The 19877-nt window shown below is 43.4% G+C and overlaps 1 protein-coding gene and 1 long non-coding RNA gene across 9 annotated transcripts in view; both read right to left on the bottom strand.

Moving 5' to 3' along the window:
- The window catches only part of herc1 (HECT and RLD domain containing E3 ubiquitin protein ligase family member 1), a 70591-nt gene that overhangs the window by 15573 nt on the left and 35141 nt on the right, over window positions 1–19877 (bottom strand). For 4 of the 8 annotated variants that reach the window (XM_074658228.1, XM_074658277.1, XM_074658253.1 and 1 more), the window contains exons 31-58: window positions 19177–19332; window positions 18968–19074; window positions 18784–18894; window positions 18528–18698; window positions 18157–18396; window positions 17804–17887; window positions 16195–16748; window positions 13696–14338; window positions 13190–13463; window positions 12891–13101; window positions 12606–12772; window positions 12288–12404; window positions 11572–11827; window positions 11333–11454; window positions 11020–11246; window positions 9742–10010; window positions 8496–8548; window positions 8205–8405; window positions 7909–8083; window positions 7419–7686; window positions 7060–7273; window positions 6094–6353; window positions 5881–6008; window positions 3551–3687; window positions 2118–2318; window positions 1873–2003; window positions 1562–1785; window positions 14–134 (exon numbers count right to left, since the gene is read on the bottom strand). In XM_074658228.1, coding sequence (XP_074514329.1) covers window positions 14–134; window positions 1562–1785; window positions 1873–2003; window positions 2118–2318; window positions 3551–3687; window positions 5881–6008; window positions 6094–6353; window positions 7060–7273; window positions 7419–7686; window positions 7909–8083; window positions 8205–8405; window positions 8496–8548; window positions 9742–10010; window positions 11020–11246; window positions 11333–11454; window positions 11572–11827; window positions 12288–12404; window positions 12606–12772; window positions 12891–13101; window positions 13190–13463; window positions 13696–14338; window positions 16195–16748; window positions 17804–17887; window positions 18157–18396; window positions 18528–18698; window positions 18784–18894; window positions 18968–19074; window positions 19177–19332 — 5822 coding nt within the window. The remainder of the gene's footprint in view (window positions 1–13; window positions 135–1561; window positions 1786–1872; window positions 2004–2117; window positions 2319–3550; window positions 3688–5880; window positions 6009–6093; window positions 6354–7059; window positions 7274–7418; window positions 7687–7908; window positions 8084–8204; window positions 8406–8495; window positions 8549–9741; window positions 10011–11019; window positions 11247–11332; window positions 11455–11571; window positions 11828–12287; window positions 12405–12605; window positions 12773–12890; window positions 13102–13189; window positions 13464–13695; window positions 14339–16194; window positions 16749–17803; window positions 17888–18156; window positions 18397–18527; window positions 18699–18783; window positions 18895–18967; window positions 19075–19176; window positions 19333–19877) is intronic. The other 4 variants (XM_074658271.1, XM_074658286.1, XM_074658244.1 and 1 more) reach the window with 3 other exon arrangements.
- LOC141782295 (uncharacterized) lies at window positions 4927–5874 on the bottom strand. The gene is made up of 2 exons (XR_012597093.1): window positions 5321–5874; window positions 4927–5201 (listed from the first exon to the last, which is right to left on the bottom strand). It is a non-coding gene; the product is annotated as an uncharacterized LOC141782295 (long non-coding RNA).

Genomic DNA, 19877 nt, shown 5'->3' with positions numbered 1-19877 from the left:
TGCGTGTTCGTACCATGAATCTAGGTTTTGCTTCATTCTCCCACCATCCCTCTGACTCAGAGGAAGAGGATTCTGGGAAGTTAGAGATGTTTTGAGGAACCGTCCAGACGGAGACGAGGCCGTTCTGGCAGCATCTGAAAAAAAAAAAACAGCAACACATTAAAACCCATCAAACCACAGGTAATACTCTTTCATGGACATATATCATCCTTTTGTTACAAACATGCCAGGGGTGAGAATGACAATGTTTCCTTGACATAACAGCAGATAATAGGCTGAACAATTACTGCCAGCAGTATCTCAACTACCTCAAAAACATGAGTGTGGAGGAGGTGAAGAGAACACCTCATAAACTCTCCTTTCACACAGGCAGTCTGACCCTGAAATGTTCAGGAACATTTCCTGCATGGAGTCATGTGTGAACGGCAGCGGGAAACGACATTCAGGGAAATCTGTACTGCCAATTTCTCACCTCAAGACCTCGTAACATTTCAGGGAAAATGCCAGTATGGACATGTTGTGAATGAAAGCAGAGACATTGCAGAGACAAGCACGTAAAGGGTTACGTGCGTCCAAAGAAAGACGCTTTTACGTGGAGCGAGCCGATCACAGGACTTGATGACGTGTTTGAATCTGCGACTTGTTTACAGTTCAGCATTTACCCCACTATTTTCACAGGGGATTTGATAACCAACAGTAGATTCATATTTGAAAAATGTCAGAAAAATGTGAAACATATCTAAATAAATGTCAGAACATTATTGGTAAAATATGTGAAATAAAATGAGAAAACTGTTCGAAAAATATCCCAAAAATGTTTGAAAATTATTAGTAAAATATGTGAATAAATAAGTGAAAACTGACCAAAACAATATGTGAAAAATATTTAAAAAAAATATGTAAAAAAATGTAAAAAGTGAAAAAGTGAAAAATAAATAAATCACAAGACTCCGTTCATGATGTGTTTGAATCTGCGACTTGTTTACGGTTTAATATTAACGCCAATGCTTTCGCAGGTAATTAATAAATATGTGAAAAATGTCCGAAAAATATCCCCAAAATGTTTGAAAATTATTAGTAAAATATGTGAACAATATAGTGAAAACTGACCAAAAAATATGTGAAAATATTCGAAAAACATCAGAATATTAATATTGAAAAAACAAGTAAAAAGAATGACTGAAAAAAATCTGAAAATGTACAAAAATATTAGTAAATAAAAAATACATTAAAAGAATATTGGCACCGGCTCCTCACCCGCCATGTTCCTAAAAATAATAAGAGACATCTTGCGTACACGCACATCCGGCCTTTCCTCACGTTCTTCTTCTGTTGAGTTTCATGGCAGTTTGCGTCCACAAGTGTTGCATTACCGCCATCTACTGGACTATCCCTCACCCAATATACTCCAGCATTATCATGGTATGTGTGAAATGTTCCTGAATGTAGTGCATGTGTGAACAGTGAAAATCCCTAGCGCTGCCTGAAAGGTTATACCAGTAATTTACCAGGAACTATGTGTGAAAGAGTCTAAATAATCAGGTATTAGAGGACCACCTACATGGCTAACATGCTGAGGTGCTTCGGGCCACGTCCAAGCAGGCTGCACCAGGCCACGCCGTTAACCGGGGAGGGGTGTCGAAGACTCTGCAGGCAGTGCCAGCCAGAACCAGAACCCGAGTCGGAGTGAGAGTCCGGACTGGCCCACAGCTTCACCGTCTCCTCTTTGGCACAGGTCAGCAAGATCTGCCCAGTAGGACTCCACTTCATACTGGTGATTGACTCCTGTAAAACAACAACAACAACACGCAGAGAGATTCAGCTCTGAGGAGAAACTGAGAGAAAGAGTAGAAAGAAGTAGAAATAGTTTACCTTGTGAGCATCGATGACCACGATGGCTCCTTTTTCTAAAGGCTCTTTGGATCCGATCAGCAGCTTGCCATCTGCGTAGCCCACAGCGAACGGCTTGTCTTCACTGTACCAGGCGATGTGCATCACTGCCACTGAGAGAGGAGACAACTTTTACTAACAGGAGTTGTGTCCTTCAGAGTGTCCAGGCAAAAAAAAGATTACCACAAAAACACTCATAGATTTATCACTCATCCTCGTCTCCGTACCATCTTTCCTGTAGCAGTGCTCCAGCTCGGTGCGGTGCATAGTGGAGGTATCCAGCACCTCAATGAGGCCCAGAGATCCGTCCATCCGTCCAACCAGCAGCATGTCTTTGGGTTCCCCGCACCACAAGGACTCGGCCTCCTCTTTAGGCCAAGCCAACGCCGACACCCAGTGAGGCTGCACGTCCAGAAGGCCCTTACCACCTAAAAGGAGAGGAGAGGAGAGGAGAGGGGAGGGGAGGGGAGGGGAGGGGAGGGGAGGGGAGGGGAGGGGAGGGGAGGGGAGGGGAGAGGAGGGGAGAGGAGAGGAGAGGAGAGGAGAGGAGAGGAGAGGAGAGGAGAGGAGGTCACAGTCAGTTAGCTGGTTATTTTATTACACTCAGAATATATATTACTATTCAACAGTTTGTAACCTCCTGCCGCAGAAAGTCCTCTTTACAAATAGATGTTATTTAGTTTAGTACAAAGTTTCTCTGCTGACAAAAACATTTGATTTGGAAAAAAAAATATCACTCTTAGAAACTGTAAATATGGCAATTACTCCTGCTTCTTTGTGTTTTGTTTTTTTTAACTACTCCTACACTTTACACTCTATATTTTTATAAGTGAAATGTTTGTGAAGGTTCTAAGTCATCCAGGTCATGGTATCAGAGTAAGGGGTTAAAACCCAAACAAAAAAAATTCGGACATTTTTCTGACATGTTTTAAAACTTTTTTAAACGACATTCAAAAAAAAAAAAAAAAATTCTGAAATATTTTCAGTCATTTGTCGGACATTTTTTGTACTATTTTCGGACTATTTTTCTGACATTTTTTAAAACTTTTTTTTCTTTCTTTTTTACTTTTTTTTCGACATTTAAAAAAAAAAAAAAATTCCCGAAATTTTTCTGACATTTAAAAAAAAAAATTGACATTTTTTCAGACATTTGTTGGACATTTTTTTCCAAAAAAATCAACATAACAGCTGATTCCAAACTTTTCAATGGTAGTGTATGTTTACACTTGAGGTATTGAGGTGTATAATGAACTGTGGCTTGAGCTAATTGCACAACAGAAAGATGTTAATGCTTAGATAGAGTGACATTTCAACGGCAGCAGAGAAAATGTGCTCCTGAAAGCTAATAAGAATCGTGGCCGTTGATCCTGGAGGCGACTGAAAGTGGCCAAGGCCAGATGGTTCATGCTGCAGGGTGTGTGCCGGGAGGCAGGAAATGATGGTTGGACCACATCCAGTGCATCTATTTTTAATGGGAGCTATAAAATCTTAATGCCGTCTCATTCATATTCTGCTGACCTCACACAGTCCAGTGATACAAGCTGGCCCGCACAACAAAGACTTTATAATGAAACAGCTTTTCAAAACAACTCAAATGGAGCTTAACGTTAACACGCCGTCTAATAAAAATTAAAACAGAGCGAAAAAAATAAATGCTCACCATTAACTTGCCAGATGTTGACCATTTTATCCATGGCGGACGCCAGATATTTTCCCGTGACGCTCCACGCCAGAGGAGACATGCAAGGGTCGCTGGGAGATCCCAAACCGGACATGCCCTCCTCTGAAGAGCCGTCACTGATGAGAGAACACAGAATAAACAGGCATGGCTTTATTTATTTGGTCACTTGGGAGGCAGCTGAAAATAAAACATCTATCTCACCTTATAAATGTGTTATTGAGGAAAAGTTAGCACACACAAACACCTAATAAAGTTGTTATGTGGAACGTGTTAGCAGACTGTTGCCTATTTACACATCAACAGAACAGCATTAGCATTCGAATGAATTAGGGCTGGGCAGTTTAAAGGTATATGGTGCTGGCAAGCTAACTGCTAACACGCTAGCCTGCTGGGACATGCTAACTCTAGTCACAACAGCGCCAAAGAGTATGGAAGCAAAGAGACGAAACTTTGGTGTTTTTTGACAACAGCTGCTGATGTATAAAGAGACGTCTGTAAATCAGAGGATCATTTTCCCAGCAGGAACACTTAAATATCCCCAATTTAAATTATTAAGTCCTAAAATATGTAAAATTAACTGAAACTTTTCGGGCATTTTAAGGACTATTTTTTTTACATTTTTTAAAAACTTGTTTGACATTTGTCGGACCATTTTTGTACACTTCTGAGACAACTTTAGGACTATTTTTTTTTTACATTTTTTAAAACTTTTTTTCTGACATTTTCTAAAAACTTTTTTTGGACATTTTTCAGAATTTTTTTTTTTTTTTAAATTCAGCCATTTTTCAGATATTTGACCGACATTTTTTTGTACACTTTTCAGACATCTTTTCATTTTTTTACGTCGGGACTTTTTTTTTCTTTTAACTTTTTTTCCGTCATGTTTTTGACATTTTTTAAAAACCTTTTTTTTCCCGACATTTTTTTTTTTTTTTTTTTTTAAATTCGGAAATTTTTTCAGACATTTGTCGGACCAAAAAATGACATTTCTTAAAAACTTGTTTGACATTTGTCGGACATTTTTGTACACTTCTGAAACATATTTCGGACTATTTTTTTTTACATTTTTTAAAAACTTTTTTCCTGACATTTTTTAAAAACTTTTTTTGGACATTTTTCAGAATTTTTTTTTTTTTAATTCAGACATTTTCAGACATTTGACTGACATTTATTTGTACACTTTTCGGACATCTTTCGGACAATTTTTCAATTTTTTTTTACGTCGGGACTTTTTTTTTCTTTTAACTTTTTTTCCGACATTTGTACACTTCTCAAACATCTTTCAGATTATTTTTTTGACATTTTTTAAACTTTTTTTCTGACATTTTTCTGACTTTAAAAAAACATTTTTTCGAAATTTTTCTGACTTTTTTTTTTTTTTTTTAATTCAGACATTTTTCAGACATTTGTCGGACATTTTTGTGTTCACTTTTCGGACATCTTTCGGACAATTTTTCAAGATTTTTTTTTTTTTTACATTTGGACTTTTTTTTCTTTTAACTTTTTTTCCGTCATGTTTTTGACATATTTTAAAAACCTTTTTTTCCCCCGACATTTTTCTGACATTTTTTTTTAATTCGTACATTTTTTCAGACATTTGTCGGACCATTTTTGTACACTTCTCAGACATCTTTCGGACTATTTTTTGACATTTTTAAAAAACCTTTTTTCCCCGACATTTATCTGGGATAATTTTTTTTTTTTTTAAATTTCGAAATTTTTTCAGACATTTGTCAAACTATTTTTTACTTTTTTTTTGACATTTTTTTTTTTTTAAACTTTTTTTCAGACATTTTTTTAAAACTTTTTTTTTCTCATTTAAAAAAAAAAAAAATTGGGAAATTTTTTCTAACTTCCATTTATGTCCATCACTCACTTTATGCTTCTCTGGGAAGCAACCAGTTAAGAAGTTTAATTAATAAGTAAGTAAGTAACTAGTTATAATAGTAAGCATATTTATAATATTTTTATTGTTCAACACAGAATATTTCAGTTAAATAGAATAAAAATAATTTAGTTTTACTTTTGTATGGCACTATCTAGGCAGATGTTTTACTGGTGTCCGGTAGTCGCTTTCAGTCCAAAATGGCAGAAGCGTAGCTTTGCTGCTGGAATTGAATTTCACTTCTTAAAAACATACATTCTTTGGCGTAGCTGCCCGGCCCCTAATAATGTCAGAGAGCTCAGTTTTGTGACTCCAATCAACTGATAGAGCTGCACAGTGAGCTGTAAATATAACACTGTGGTTTCATTAACTTACTGACGTCTCTGGAGGTGGAACATGGGTCTGTAGTTTCAGAAAGACTTACTCCTTATTGAAGATGCAGGTCTGCTGGAGGGTGTACTGGTTCTTGGTTACGTTCCACATCCTGACCGTCCCGTCGTTGCCACTCGTAGCCAACAGGCCTTTCTTACTGCACCAACCACACGTGATGACCTGAGTGAAAACAGACTTTATTTAATACCAAACCGTTTATATCAAACTATTTTCAGTTCACTTCTAGCCCACGCTGCTGACTCACTCTGCTCTGGTGAGCTTCCAGCTTGATGAAGGAGCACTTCCGCAGGTCCCCCGCCATGTCGGCGAAGGTCTGCGGCCGGCTGTGGTTGTTGTCGCGGTCGTGGGCGGCCAGCGTGCGGACCAGCTGCTGGGCGGCCCACTGGCGGTGCTGAGAGGAGAGCCTGGAGGACAGGCAACAGGCCGCCAGAGCGTTGGCCAGCTCCAGAGGCCCTACAGCGGAGGGATTATGGGAAGGATGGGCATACAAATGCGCAATTAGCCCTGCTCGACACGGAAAAGAAGGTGACAAGGTGGCCCGGTGAGTGAGAGAAGGAACAAAAATGACAAACATAAAAACACAAAAAAGGCACAGAAAAAAACACAAAAGTGACCCGAGAGAAACAAGCTGCGCACGAGCCACGTGTGTGCATGAAAGCTTAACAGACATTACTGATGATTTATGCCATTACTACAAGAATTACACAAACACATGACAATAGTAATTATGAGATGGTAAAAAATACATAACAAAACATTGCCTTTGCAAAAAATACGATAGGATAGAAGCAGTTTGTGTTTAAAGGGATAGTTCAGATGTTTCTCAGTGTGGTTGTATGAGGTACTTCTCCATAGTCAGTGTATTACTACAGTAGATGGAGTTTGGAGAAACAGACAGGAGTACCAGCACGTATGTACACACCCATAAAGTACCTCATACAACCCCACTGAGAAGCACCCGAACTATCCCTTTAACGTCAAATTACAAGAACAAGTTTTGAGACCACAAAGTAAATAATTCTGACACATTCTTGAAAGATAAAAGTAATTGAAAAACAAGAGTAATTGGAAAATATGCAAGGAAAACAAAGCAGCAAATCAACTTAAAACGACCAATTAGATAAAGAAATGCACAGAAACAGAGACAAACAGACTGGACAACACGGAACAACAGTTTCTTTTTATCTCCTGCTCCTCTGAGTTTACAAACCTCTTTTCTCCATATCAGCCTTGTCATAAGCAGGTCTGAGTCTGGCCCCTTTATCAGCCAGCAGGGCCACCAGAGCCTGGGTGACCACGAAGTTGGGCGAGGTGACGAGCTTGTTCTCCTCGGCCACGCCACGCAGGAAGCTGGGCAGGAACTTCCTCTGGATGGGGTCGTCCACTGTGGTCAGATTCATGCCGGTAGCTGCAGAGATCAGGTTCTGGAGAGAAGAGAATATTGCATCATATACTGTATATAGAGAGAGAGTGTGTGGTCAGAGCCGGGCTAGCTGTTGTCCCCTGCTTCCAGTCTTTATGCTAAGCTAAGCTCATAAAGCACCAGACTGATGGGTTAACGTTGTGTACCTGCGTGCAGAGCTGCACCAGCAGCTTGGCGGCGTTGGGACTGTTGGAGGCCAAGCAGCCCACTGCTGTGCTGAGGTAAGCCAGACAGGAGATGGGTTTGCTCGCCTTGGCGGCGCCGCGGGGCCTTTCAGCGTGACCGGAGCCCGCTATAGGACTGGTGGAGAGACCGGCTCGGCCCGCCGCCGCCAGGCACATCAGCCTGACCAGAGTCCTGATGTCGGTTAGACCCAGAGACTCCAGACCGGCTGCAAGGCTGCAGCTGGAACCGCTGTGTGGGAGGGAAGGAAGGAAGTCATGTGTTACATAACAGACTGAACGTTCTGCTCCCTGACTGACGTCTGTTAGATCACAGAAAGGTTTAACCCATGAAGATTTGTTCCAGAGTTGTTGGTGTCAGCTAATCAGAAAGACAGACTAGTACTTGATAAAGATCTTCATGCACAGACAGACGGAGGACAGACAGATGGAAGGGGTGTGTAGTCATGACTACCTGACAGACAGCAGGGACAGCGCTCTCATCACCATGGTCCTGGCCAGCAGCACCTGGGCTGCAGCCGTCACCCTCCTCAGCGCCATCACTCGGTCATGAGGGTTCTGGAGGGCGGCGGCCTGCTCGCCGAGGGTCACTCTGCCCGATGAACTCTTGTCCACCGAGGTCTGACAGCCTGAACACAAAAACACACTCAGATTACTGTTGTTACCTAACGAGGGCTGAACCAAAACGCTTTACTTCAGTTTGATTATATTGATTATATTATATCAATAATGGGATCTTGTCCTCCTCACCTATCTGCAGCAGGGTCTCCTCCATGCTATTGGTGGCAGTCACCATGGCAACGGAGGCTCCCAGCGGGTCGCTGTCGGGGAACTGGACGGCTTCGGGGACGATCCTGCGCTCACTGAGACCCAACGGTCCGGCCAGAAGCTCAAACTCCTCCTCCCCCGTCAGCTTCTCGTCTTCGTCGACGTCCAGCATGTCCCAGTCCTCTGCAGCGGGACGGACAGACGATTTAAAAATCAAAGACAAAATCCAAAACGTTCTGTGTATCAAATACATCACATCACATTACAACGTACCTTCATAGACACTGTCCTGCTTTCCCAGGAGGTCAGGAGCCTGTCCCTTATACCTGAAGACACGTCACAGAATAAGACAATATGAGGAGTTTTACTTCCTTTCAATAATGAGGCAGGACAAAGTATTGCAGAAATAAAACTAAATGCCTAATGACTCCAACTTAATACAGAGTCCATAGACAGAGGGACGGGTGTTGTGGTGAATTTTGGTTTATGACTGAGGTCCAAATAGTTCTCTCAAATTACAATAACATTTTTTTTATAAAATGAAGGAGTGTTGAAACCTTTGGCGATAGTTCTGGGTCTAACTATGCAAACAAAACCTAACATAAATCAAACACACTAACTAGTACTCTGGGAACGCTGTTACATAAGTCCTAGTTAACTCTCTGGAGTCCAGGTTGATTTTGACTTTCTATGCATTCCTTTTTGTCTTTGTTTAGCACCTTTTAAACTCCTTAACTCACATTCATCAGTACAAACTCAGCTATAAGTCTGACATCTCATTTTGTTAATTCAATAAAGTATAAAGCTGCTTGGAATAAAAAAAAAAAATACAATAAAAATGTACAAAAAATATATATTATTATAGAACACTTGTAGGTTGTGAAAAATATAGTTTCACACAAATACAGTAGAAGGATGTAAGAAATCAAACTATAAAACGTGTAAATAAAACTATTGTACAAGTGGGACAGTTACATTTTTTCAACACAATTACAGTAACAATGCTGGATTGTTTTACGTTGATATCGATACTTGGGTTTAAAAAATCTGGTTAATTATCAGCTGATATTCTTTTTTACATAAACACATAACATATCTGTGTTTGATTAAACTCTGATCATAATCTAAACAACTGTTAAAGTGGTGATAAACCTTTCACTTTCCCCTTGAAAAAATAAATTATGGTTAGTTTGATGTTCAGTTCCAGATTTATTTATTTATTTATAGGTATTTATTACTGTTGAATTGTTTTGACAGGGGCGGGGGTATCGGCCGATTTCCTACTCCAAACTATTGTTATTATATCGGCCTTTAAAAATCATCAGTCAACCTCTAGCCAATATATCTGCCATAAGCTATCAGCAGATGTGTCATCTTACTGTATCAGTCCAGCTTTAGTAGCTCCATAACTTGTAAGGACCAAGTCATAATGGGGTAAAGATATTCATATTACTAAGATACAGCCATGAAACTAATGTGCTTCCTTGTCCACCTGATCTTTCCCAGGTGTGCTGCGTACCTCTCCACGATGGGGACTTTGGCCTTGCTTTTGATGGCCAGGTACTTCTCTCTGCAGCCGCCACACAGCAGGTAGTAGGGGTTCCCGCTCCCACACTCCCCTCCGAACCAGCCGTCTACGTAGGAGCCGTTGCTGCGGTAGCCCTGCCGGTTGGCGCTACGGCCGCAGCCCGGGTGGCTCTTCTTCATGTGCTGATTGAAGTTGGCCACGTTGGCCTCGCACAGCTCGCACACAACCACTTCATCTCGATCGTCGGTCTCACACACGTGCTGCGAGGTGAGGGACAATCACAGAGGAGCACACACACATTCACGTACGTGAAGGGACAAACATCAGCATCCGTGCAACGTGATGCGTTAGAAGCATGAATCAACGAGAGCTTTGCATTAATGAGTTCCAAGCAGCAGCCAAATAATCAGCACTGAGAATGATAATTTTGTTATTGACAAGTCTTTCATTCCATGCCAGTTAGATCAGTGGAGAGAGCTCAGGAGGAAGAGTGCTAGCGGGCATTTCGGCGTGCAGATACACAGTGGAAAGCGCTTAGAGTGATCGCATCTGTCCGGGTCAAATTGATCGCTGTAAGCCGATGATTATTATAACCGAATATTTGTTGTTGTGCATCATTTCTAATGCAGATTACCATCTAACTGACATCTGTATATTTATTAAAGCTTCAGTAGGCAGTATATATTTTTGGCATCATTGTCCAAAAATTCCATAATAACATTTCAGCATATTGTAATTCAAGTGTTCCGAGAGATAACTAGACTTCTGCTCCTCCTCATTGCTCTGTTTTCAGGCTTAAGAACATCTAGCCCGTGACGGGAGACTTTGACCAATCACAGGTCATTTCAGAGAGAGAGCGTTTCCTATTGGCTGTGCTCCGGTCATGTGACTGGAACTTGGCATGCCGTTAGGAGCACCGGAGGACACAGAGTCTCGAGGAAAAGTATCAAGGGAGTAAAGTAAAAAACAAAACAAAAATTGAATTAATGTTAGTCTAATTTAGTTTTAAAATGTCTTTCCGTATGTTGTCATGCATGAAAAGACCCAAAATGAACGCTGTAAGCAGACTACTTGATTATTTAAACAGCGTTTGTAAAGGAATGATTCTGTCCCGAGCTTTTTGATCACTATAAGCGGTTGATCGCTGTAACCGTGATCACTATAAGCGTTTCCACCGTAGTATAAATGAACTGTGAGTGAGAAGTGCTGCAGGTAAAGAGCAGAATGGTGATGGCGGCCCCTCTGGACGTAGCATAAAGTCACACACACCCATGTTGGCCAGTCCAGTACCTCCGGGATCCACATTCCCAGAATGTCGGTGTCACTGGCAAGGTCCTGGCCGAACATGGCCTCCATGGTCTCCTCGTCCAGGTCCATCTCCAGCTCCTCATCCAGGTTGAAGTCGTAAAGGGCGCCCGGGTCTTGTTGCTGTTGGAGGGACGAGACTTCCCGCCGTGACTGGCTGTGGTGGGCCTGCACCGAGCGGTACAGTCCAGCTTACAGAGAGAGAGACGAGGAGGTTTAAAGTGGTGTGAGGAAGATAAACAAGGTGTGGAGAAAGGTGTGTATATAATATTCGTACCAGCGCGAGCTAACAGCGTGCGTGCAGCCAGGTCAAAGCGGTGTTTCCTACCGACAGCAGAGCGTCCTCTGAGTGGACCGCCGCTGGAGGCTGAAGCGTTGTCCTGTTCCAGACCCTCGGGACTACAACATACACAAAATATAGACTTTTTATATACAAATTTACAATTTTCTGACATTCGGTATAAAGTAAGTATTTTAATAATAAGACGTCTATTATGAAAACACTTCCAATCGTACCTCTCGCTAAAGCCCTCCTCCATCTCTGAAGCATCTGCACTGGCGATGTCTCCAGGTGAGCACAGGTACGGGCTCCTGTCCAGAGATTTGCCTCCAGTGGAGGCCGTTGCACCCGGACAGGACGAGTCAGACCCGTCGCCGCCGACGCCGCTGCCTCTGGTGTTAGGCTCGTCGTGCTCCTCCTCCGTACCGGGATGCTCTATCATCCACATGGCCAGCACCGTGATGTTCTGAGCGTCTGCTTCTCCTCGGGCCCCTGAGGGAACAGGAACACACACTCAATATACCACACAATGATACTCATACCACGAGGACTGATCAGGACTGATGTTGGTTAAAAGATTTAACTCTGTGAAAGTGGAAAATAATATCAATATTTAATCTTATGGCATTTTTTGACGCAGGCTTTTTTGTCCTCTGTGGACATCAGAAGAACTTTTTTAAAAGACGACAACTTGGGATGTAGGAATTGTGATGAGCATTTTTCTCTATTTTCTGACATTTTTATAGACTACATAATTAATTAATCGCAAAAAAACTGATTAATAGATAAATCAATTATGACGTTATCGGCTCTTTCCCTCGCTCTGTTGTGATGTAGAAGTCATAGTGTGCTATCTAATAACTTGTGTCGTTCAGAATAAAAATTCAGCTTCAAAGCACTGAATTAAATGAAACGAAAGTGCAGACGGGGGGGGCAGAGAGGTGAGACTGACCGGTGGCCTCCAGAGCTTTGGTGATCTGGCGCAGAGAGAAGCCCATCTCCAGCAGAGGCACAGCGATGGCCGGGGGAGGAGGAGACGTTGACAGCCTGCTGCTGGGGTCCGACAGAGCTGGAGCAGACAACAACAACACAGTTATATAGTTAGCCAGAGCCTTCTATTGGGGAAGACTTCTAAAACATTTTGTATGAATTAAAAAACACAGTGAAGAAGATTTAAAATGTGTGCAGTTTTTGTTGTCTTACATTAAGGACACACTGAACAAGCTTTTCAACAGCGATGTTTACATGCATGTCAGTCTGGCATACTTACAGGTACCCGTCCTGTTCTGTTGTCTGGAGGGCTGGGAGTCCGGGGAGGTGAGACTCTGCCGGCGGCCGACCTCTTCAGAGGGAGAGGTCGGCAGAGAGGACACCGGAGGAGTCTGAGCTCGACGGGTTGGAACCAGAGTGGTAGTCGGGTAGCTGGAGAACATTTGCCTGTTCACATCACAGAGAAAGCGTTAAAATAATCATCTCAGTTGAATCATACATGAGAAACGAGGCTAATCATGAACACTACAGCTGACTGACAATATGCGCAGCCATCTGCTCTGACCTGAGGAGGCTGAGAGGCATGACCCCCGGAGACTCAGAGGCCGGGACGGTCTCCGTGTCGGTGACAGGTGTGGTGGCAGTGGTGGTGTCCTCCAGCGAGGAGCTCATGAAGGAGGTGGTGCTGGAGGCAGAGGGGCTGGTTGTGATGGGGGTTTGTGCCAACTGCTCACCCTCCGTACCTTCCCCCTCACCTTCTGGTTCACTTCTCACTCCTGAGGGAAACACAAAAGAGAGATGAAGAAAATGCTCCCCAAGCTCTAATCAACAGTCCATGTCCGTCACATCTGTACACATCCTCACCAGGTTTGGCCTTCCCCCCGCTGGGCTCCTCCAGCAGCCCGTTCACCACCAGCTTGTAGATCATGGCCTGAGCCCTCTCCAGGTCTGCCAGGCCTAAGGCCCGCTTGATGGGGGAGCGCATCACCGCCCGCTTCACCATGTGGCGCATGAGGAACTGCAGCGCCGCCCGCATCTCCACTTCCTCCTGGCAGACCGGCGAGGTGGCAGCTGTGCTTCCGCTGGTGGTGGCGTTCAGATCGGCATTGTGCCCGCTGGGTGCTGCTTCAGGTAACACCTTCATGTCACAGGAGAGAACAGGTTAGTATGAATCTGACCCATATTTGACCTGGAATCTGCTTCAGCTATTATATTATAATCTCATATTAATTCTTTATTAAGAATTTCTAGTTTTCGATTAAGAAAGCGAATAAGCATATTTCCAATTTGTTAAGAGCTTCCTCCTACCACTGAAGAACATGTGGGTGATTAACCTGCTATTATAAAGTAAACCTAACAAGCTGCGGTACCTTTGGTATGAGCAGCAGCTCAGCATACTTGCTGCAGCTCAGCAGGGCGCTGAGGGTCTTCATGGCTCCCAGGTAGAGGTAGGACAGCTGCACGGCGTGGATCTCCGACTGCGTGGCGATAGAGGACGGAGACGGCTCATGACTGCGGGAGCCGTGCTCGTGGCCTTTCTTCCTGTTCCCCTCGGCAGGAGTGTGAGGAGCTGCAGTGAAAAGCGTCTCATTCCCGCCTCCGCTAACCACAGAGGAGATCTCACTCTCTGACTTTGAGTTGGGCGCCGCGTGTGCTTTGACCTCGTCCAGGCTGTGGGACACACGCAGGTCAGAGGTCGCGGTGTTTGGAGCCGCTCCAGACGAGGTTTCGGTGTTGTCCTTTTGTTCGTTACGGTTGTGCCCCTCGTTCTCCGCCGCCTTGTCTTCGTTACCGGTCGGCTCGTGCCCGGTCGAGGCCGCGTTGCGATGCTTCTTGTCGTGGCGCCGCGCGCTGAGCTTGGCGACGGTTTCCTCATGGATGCTGGTGAGGTAGGTGAGGTCCAGCAGCAGCGAGGCGGTGAGGCCACGGAAACGCGCCACGTCGAATGGCAGCGGCTCGCAGGGCTCCAGGTTGTAAAGCGGAGTGTCACTAGGCGACCAGAAAGTTGGGAAGCTTTAATAGAAGGGAGTGGAAGAGTGGAAGGAGACAAGGGAAGGAAACACAAAGTGAGGGAAAGGGCAGGAGAGAAAGAGCACAACATGCAAGACAAATAAAAGAGATGGAATGTGTGGGGTATGGCACAAAAACATGCCGATCGGTGACTCATCGGAGCATGCAGAAGAGTTATGGATTAATGGCGATGCAAAAGGGCGAGTCAATAAACATGAAGACGGTGAATTAGAGGGAGGATGGAGGGTGATAGGGAGGCTAACGCAGAGTGTCAGAGGGACGTGAATACAGGCAGTGGAGAAACATTCAGCTCCATCTGTGTTTTTAAATACATTTGATCAGCCATGTGGTCATACTGCCGATGACCACGGCACACGGCACAGGAGTACTAGAGATGCACCGAGCGATCGGACGGTACGCTTGCCTCGGTTGTCGGTGTTACACGGTAGTCGGGCACACACCGATTACATTACATACCCACCACCCCCAACGTCGTCTAGCTTTTTTTTACAGAAATAAAAGTCATTTTGGAATTTCAGTGGCATGTTAGCAATAGATAATCGGAAGACGGACGCTATAAACTGAGAGTGAATGTGTCTGCTCCGTACGGAGTCTCAACTCAGTAGCAGGAGTCAGATTTCACACACGGGATGAGAGAGAGTTGACAGACAAGACGATGGCGGAGGATTTGGTGTCGAAGCAAAAAGCAAACGCGCCTATTTAGCAATATTTCAGATTAAAACCCAACGCTACAAGGGAACCATAAAGAGGTGATTACCGTGAGGAGGACGGAGCGGTCAAGGGCCGGTGTGCGCTGCGGCCCTGCAGCGAAAACTTGACCAGAGAGGCCAGACACACAGCCACCCGACGGTAGAGATCAAAGTAAGCTCGCTACAGAAATTGAACGTCAGGTGTAATCGGGAACACCGGTGTTGTCACAAGATAATTAACTGGTGGGAAAATTTCCTCACCGTCACATCTCTAGTGACCGGCCGGTCAGCTTCAGATAAAGCCGATTCTGTGCCGGTAAATTCCTCGTATGCGCCCGCTGCACGATGGTTCACGTAGCGCACACAGCAGCACAGCCAGTAACCGACTACTGTCACAGCCACACACACACGGTGCTGCCAATGTTGCAACTTCTTCACGATTTAGCAACTTTTAACTGTGGCTGTCTCGGTGAAGGAACAGCGGGATATGCAGTATTATTGCAACTTTTTTTTATTTTTGTGAATTATTTATCCTGATTTTAGCGCTATATAAATAAGCTTCATTGTTAGGCAATTATTAAGTATATCGTTCCTTTTTAAATGACAGAGTTTTAAAACTAATTAAATACTTGTGTTTATGTTTAAATGCAGAACACAGAGGGGCAAAGAGGCACAGCGTTTTTTTCAGCTGCACTTTGCATCTGGTTGCTATGATGCGGAATATCGAAATGTCCTCACTTCTTCTTTATGTTCATGTAAATAGATACTGATTCATAAATAGTTTTGTATAAATAAATAGTTTTAGATAGATAAAATATAGTTGACGAAAAAGTACAAAAATGTTTGTGTATGCCATCAATGATGGTTCTTTGAAAGAAATCGGCCGGTCAGACTTTTGAAAAATCGGATATCGGCAAAGAAACTTGTAATCGGTGCATCTCTAATAATACCAGAAGAGATCATCATGAAAAGCACTGCAGCGACAGCCAAAAACTCTACATGGCTGATATTGTAAAAATCTAAATCAATCCATGACTAGCTGACAATCTGGTATATCTATCAAATATACCAGTCAATAACAAATGCCGCAACATAAAGACAAAGAAAAATGTCAAAGAAATGTGCCGCAGCAGAACTTTCAGCCCGTACCTGATGGTGATCTCGGCCTCGTCCCACTGCACCTTCGCCGAGGTGCTGCCCTCCTTCACCACGCCCAGCAGAGTAGCATGCCTCCCTGTCTGCTTGTGCACACATCGCCCGCCGACACGCAGGCCCGCGTCCGCCCCTCCGATCACCGCCAGCACCGGCCACACCTCCGTGCAGAGCGTCCTCAGGTGGTGCTCCGACAGCTCCCCCAGGCCGTGCTGCCGTCCGTGGCGTCCCCTCTCCTCCTCAGTCCTCGTGGGCGTCTCTTGGCTTTCTCTCTGGGCGTCGTGCTCCTCGCGGCTCTGCACCGAGCGGCTCTTCTTCAGCCTCTGACCCCCACCGGACGCGGCAGCGGACTCTCTGAAGCAAGGTTTGATCTTGTTGAGCCGCTCGATTATGGTCTTGTTGATGCGATGGGTCCAGTCGTCGGTGCGGTGTAAGATGCGGATCAGCTGAGTGGTGGCCTCGGCCAGGACGGTGGCCATGGGGCTGCAGACCGGGTCACCGGGGAGGAGGTCTCGAGGCGTTCCCCTCATCTGCATGTCACAGATCTTAACCTGGAAAAAACAAGCAGAATATACATATATAAATACAACATATGTATACAGAGGGCTGTCACGAATACCAATTTTTGGGCTTCGAAGCTTCGGTGAGTAATATTCAAAGATATTCAATCTAATAATAATGAATGTTTAATATGAATAATGAATATTGTTGTGGGATTATTCCTTATTTCATGGGCTATTTGGGGATTTATACATTATTATTATATACTTATATATAGAAAAAAACTAAATGAAGCATTCGAATACTGATTTGGAGGTCGATTACTATGGCAACGGTCGAAACTTCAAAGCATTCAGGTCAGCCCTAATAAATAGATATAAGTAAAGTAAAGTAAGTATAAAAGTCTAACAACATGGCAGAAAACAGCTGTTTTTGCAGGATATATATTTCCATAAAAAGCATCACATAACTTTAAATAAATAAATAAATAAATGACATTAAATGTACCAAAAATGATAATAAAAATAAATGTAGCCATTAATGAATTGATAAAATGTGACATAAATTGATATTTCTGTTTTAATATGCTTATGCATTCATAATATATTTTTGAATTTATTTATTCATTATTAAATTGTATGTATTTATTTAAGTATTTAAGTAGGTATTCATTTATTTATTTTATTAACTTTCAAATGTATTAATTTATTTATGCATTCATTTTTTATTTATTTTTAAAATAATTTGTTCATTACTGAATTATATGTATTTATTTAAGTATTTATTTTATTAACTTTTAAATCTATTCATTTATTTATGCATTCATTTTTTTTTTAAAATATATTTTTTAAATTATTTATTCATTATTTGTATGTATTTATTTAAGTATTTATGTATGTATTTATTTATGCATGATTTCCCCCCCCTTATTTATTTCCCCAAACTTATTTACTTCTGTAATCTTTTCTTCATACATTTTTATTTTACATTTCTTTATGCATTTCTGCATCATGTGCAAATGAGTGGGCTGTCACTCAAAGTGTGTCATAATGGGGTCAGAGTGCATGGATCGACTAGATGAAGGAGGACGTTTATGTTGTCTTACCTTCTCTCCTGGGTTGCTGCTGTAGAACATCACACAGGGGTAAAGCTCTGTGGCGTCGACATCCTCGAAGGCTAACTTTGGTTCCTGTTGAATCAGTTAACAAGTTAGAGATGAACACAGAACCGTGAGGAGGAAACACAGCTTCTCTTTTATGGATCCTCTTTGCTGTTGAATTTTGTTTGAATAAAAATGAATACGCATGCGTTTGATGAGGAACGACACTCAAGTATGTAAAAAATATCCATATATTTATACAACAGAACATTTACACACACAAACATGACAAACTGTTGCATGCCACATGAATATATAACCCCGGTCTCGTCATCTGATATTGAACTAGCGTCTCTCACCTCTCCATTCTTGCCGAAGGAGATGGTCCTGGCCTCCATGTCCAGGACGCAGGTGATGAAGTCTCCCTGCGTGAAGCTGCTCAGCGTCAGTGTTTGCTCGCCGTTGTGATACAGGTTCCCGCTGTACGCTCGGTACAGCCACATGTCCGACGTGGTGCGGTGGTTGAAGTCGTGCACGGGCCATCGTGAAACGCCGACACATGTTCCCTCGTTGCCTCGGTTCTCCTTCACTATGTAAAACTACACAGGAAATAAAATGTGAAATGAATTTAAGAAATAGCAATTGTCTGGAGTGGTTGTGTGTGTATGTGCGTGTTTGGGGCCAATCACAATGATGTTACGCTGCTGGACATAATAATCCACTAATGTACCTTCCACTGGTAGCATCCAGAGGAGATCCCCGTAGAGGCCAGACCGTAGCCTTTCCCCCCGCTGCCATGCGTCAGCCCCTGGCCGTTCTCCACCACGCAGCACTGAGCCTTCTCTGGGTCAAAGGACACTTCCTGGATGGGGAGGTTCTCGTCCTCCTCCTCTGCCTCTCCCTGTGGAGTAAACTAACCGTCAGTCACTCAGACTAATAATGATAACGGGAAGGGGAGGGAGGAAGGAGAGCGGTTAGTTGCTCACCTGTAGTTTGAGTTCCTGAACTTTTTCTTTAATCTGGATTGAGTGTTTGGCTTGAGCTACGGGAGCTTCCCACATGCAGTCAGACAGCAGGGCGAACAGCCGCTCAACGACCTGGAAGAGACCAAACTACATCAGCTCACTGACTGTCACCGAGGACTCGTGCGAAGCAAAGAAAGCGGCTCACCTGTGTCATTTGGTCGTCCTCCATGTTGGCCTCACAGGCAGGCAGGACGGCCTCCAACACATGAAGAGCCAGGAGACGAGTCCTCAAGTTCCCCACCAGAGGGACCCCTAGAGTTAACAGCCACCGAGGGGTTAATGTCTCAGATAGGATTTCATTAGAATTAAAGCACCGCTCCTTTAACAGTGTTGTGTTACATGAGCTGGTCGTACCCGAGCAGCACTTCTGTGCAGCGATGTTGAGCAGCACTTCGGTCCATTTAGGGGACGCCATCTTGGACTGGATGGCCTTGGAGGACACCACTCTCCTGAGGAAGACCAGGAAGTCTCCGAGGTGGAGCTCAGCAGTGTGCTGCTTACGGATCAACGCTGAAGGACGAGACAATAAAAAACATAAATTACATTTCATGGAAAACAAACCTTCATCCACTCTCACTGCAGCTTCAACGTAGTGTAACGTTATACAGACATAACAAGGCTTCCGAGAGAGGCATCCGCCGATACGTTACACGGAAACACACCGTGTTAATAATAACAAGCCGACCGCCTCGCGGTACCGCCAGCTGTGAGCTGGGATCTGTTTTTAAAGCCACGCACCTTGGCGGAGGTCTGCGCGCTCTGAGTGCCATTCTAGTATCTATTTAGAATTTCTTATATTAATAGATGGATTATTTGTTTTGTTTGTTTCAGGTTGACAGTCGCTATCTTTCATGTGTATTATTTACGATAATGGTCACATGTTTGTAACAGATTATGTAACAGAACTGGCTCTTGTTTCCTGATCATACGACGGCCTATAAATTTGCCTGGTTATCAAATTATTGTTCATTTTTTGTTGACAAAAACATATTTTTGTTAGAGTTCTTACTAACAAGTTTCATTTATATTCATCATTTAGTTGTTATGATGGAAAA

This window comes from Sebastes fasciatus, chromosome 2, assembly GCF_043250625.1.
Source record: "Sebastes fasciatus isolate fSebFas1 chromosome 2, fSebFas1.pri, whole genome shotgun sequence".
Lineage (NCBI taxonomy): Eukaryota > Metazoa > Chordata > Actinopteri > Perciformes > Sebastidae > Sebastes > Sebastes fasciatus.
This window is presented reverse-complemented; position numbering and strand designations above follow the sequence as displayed.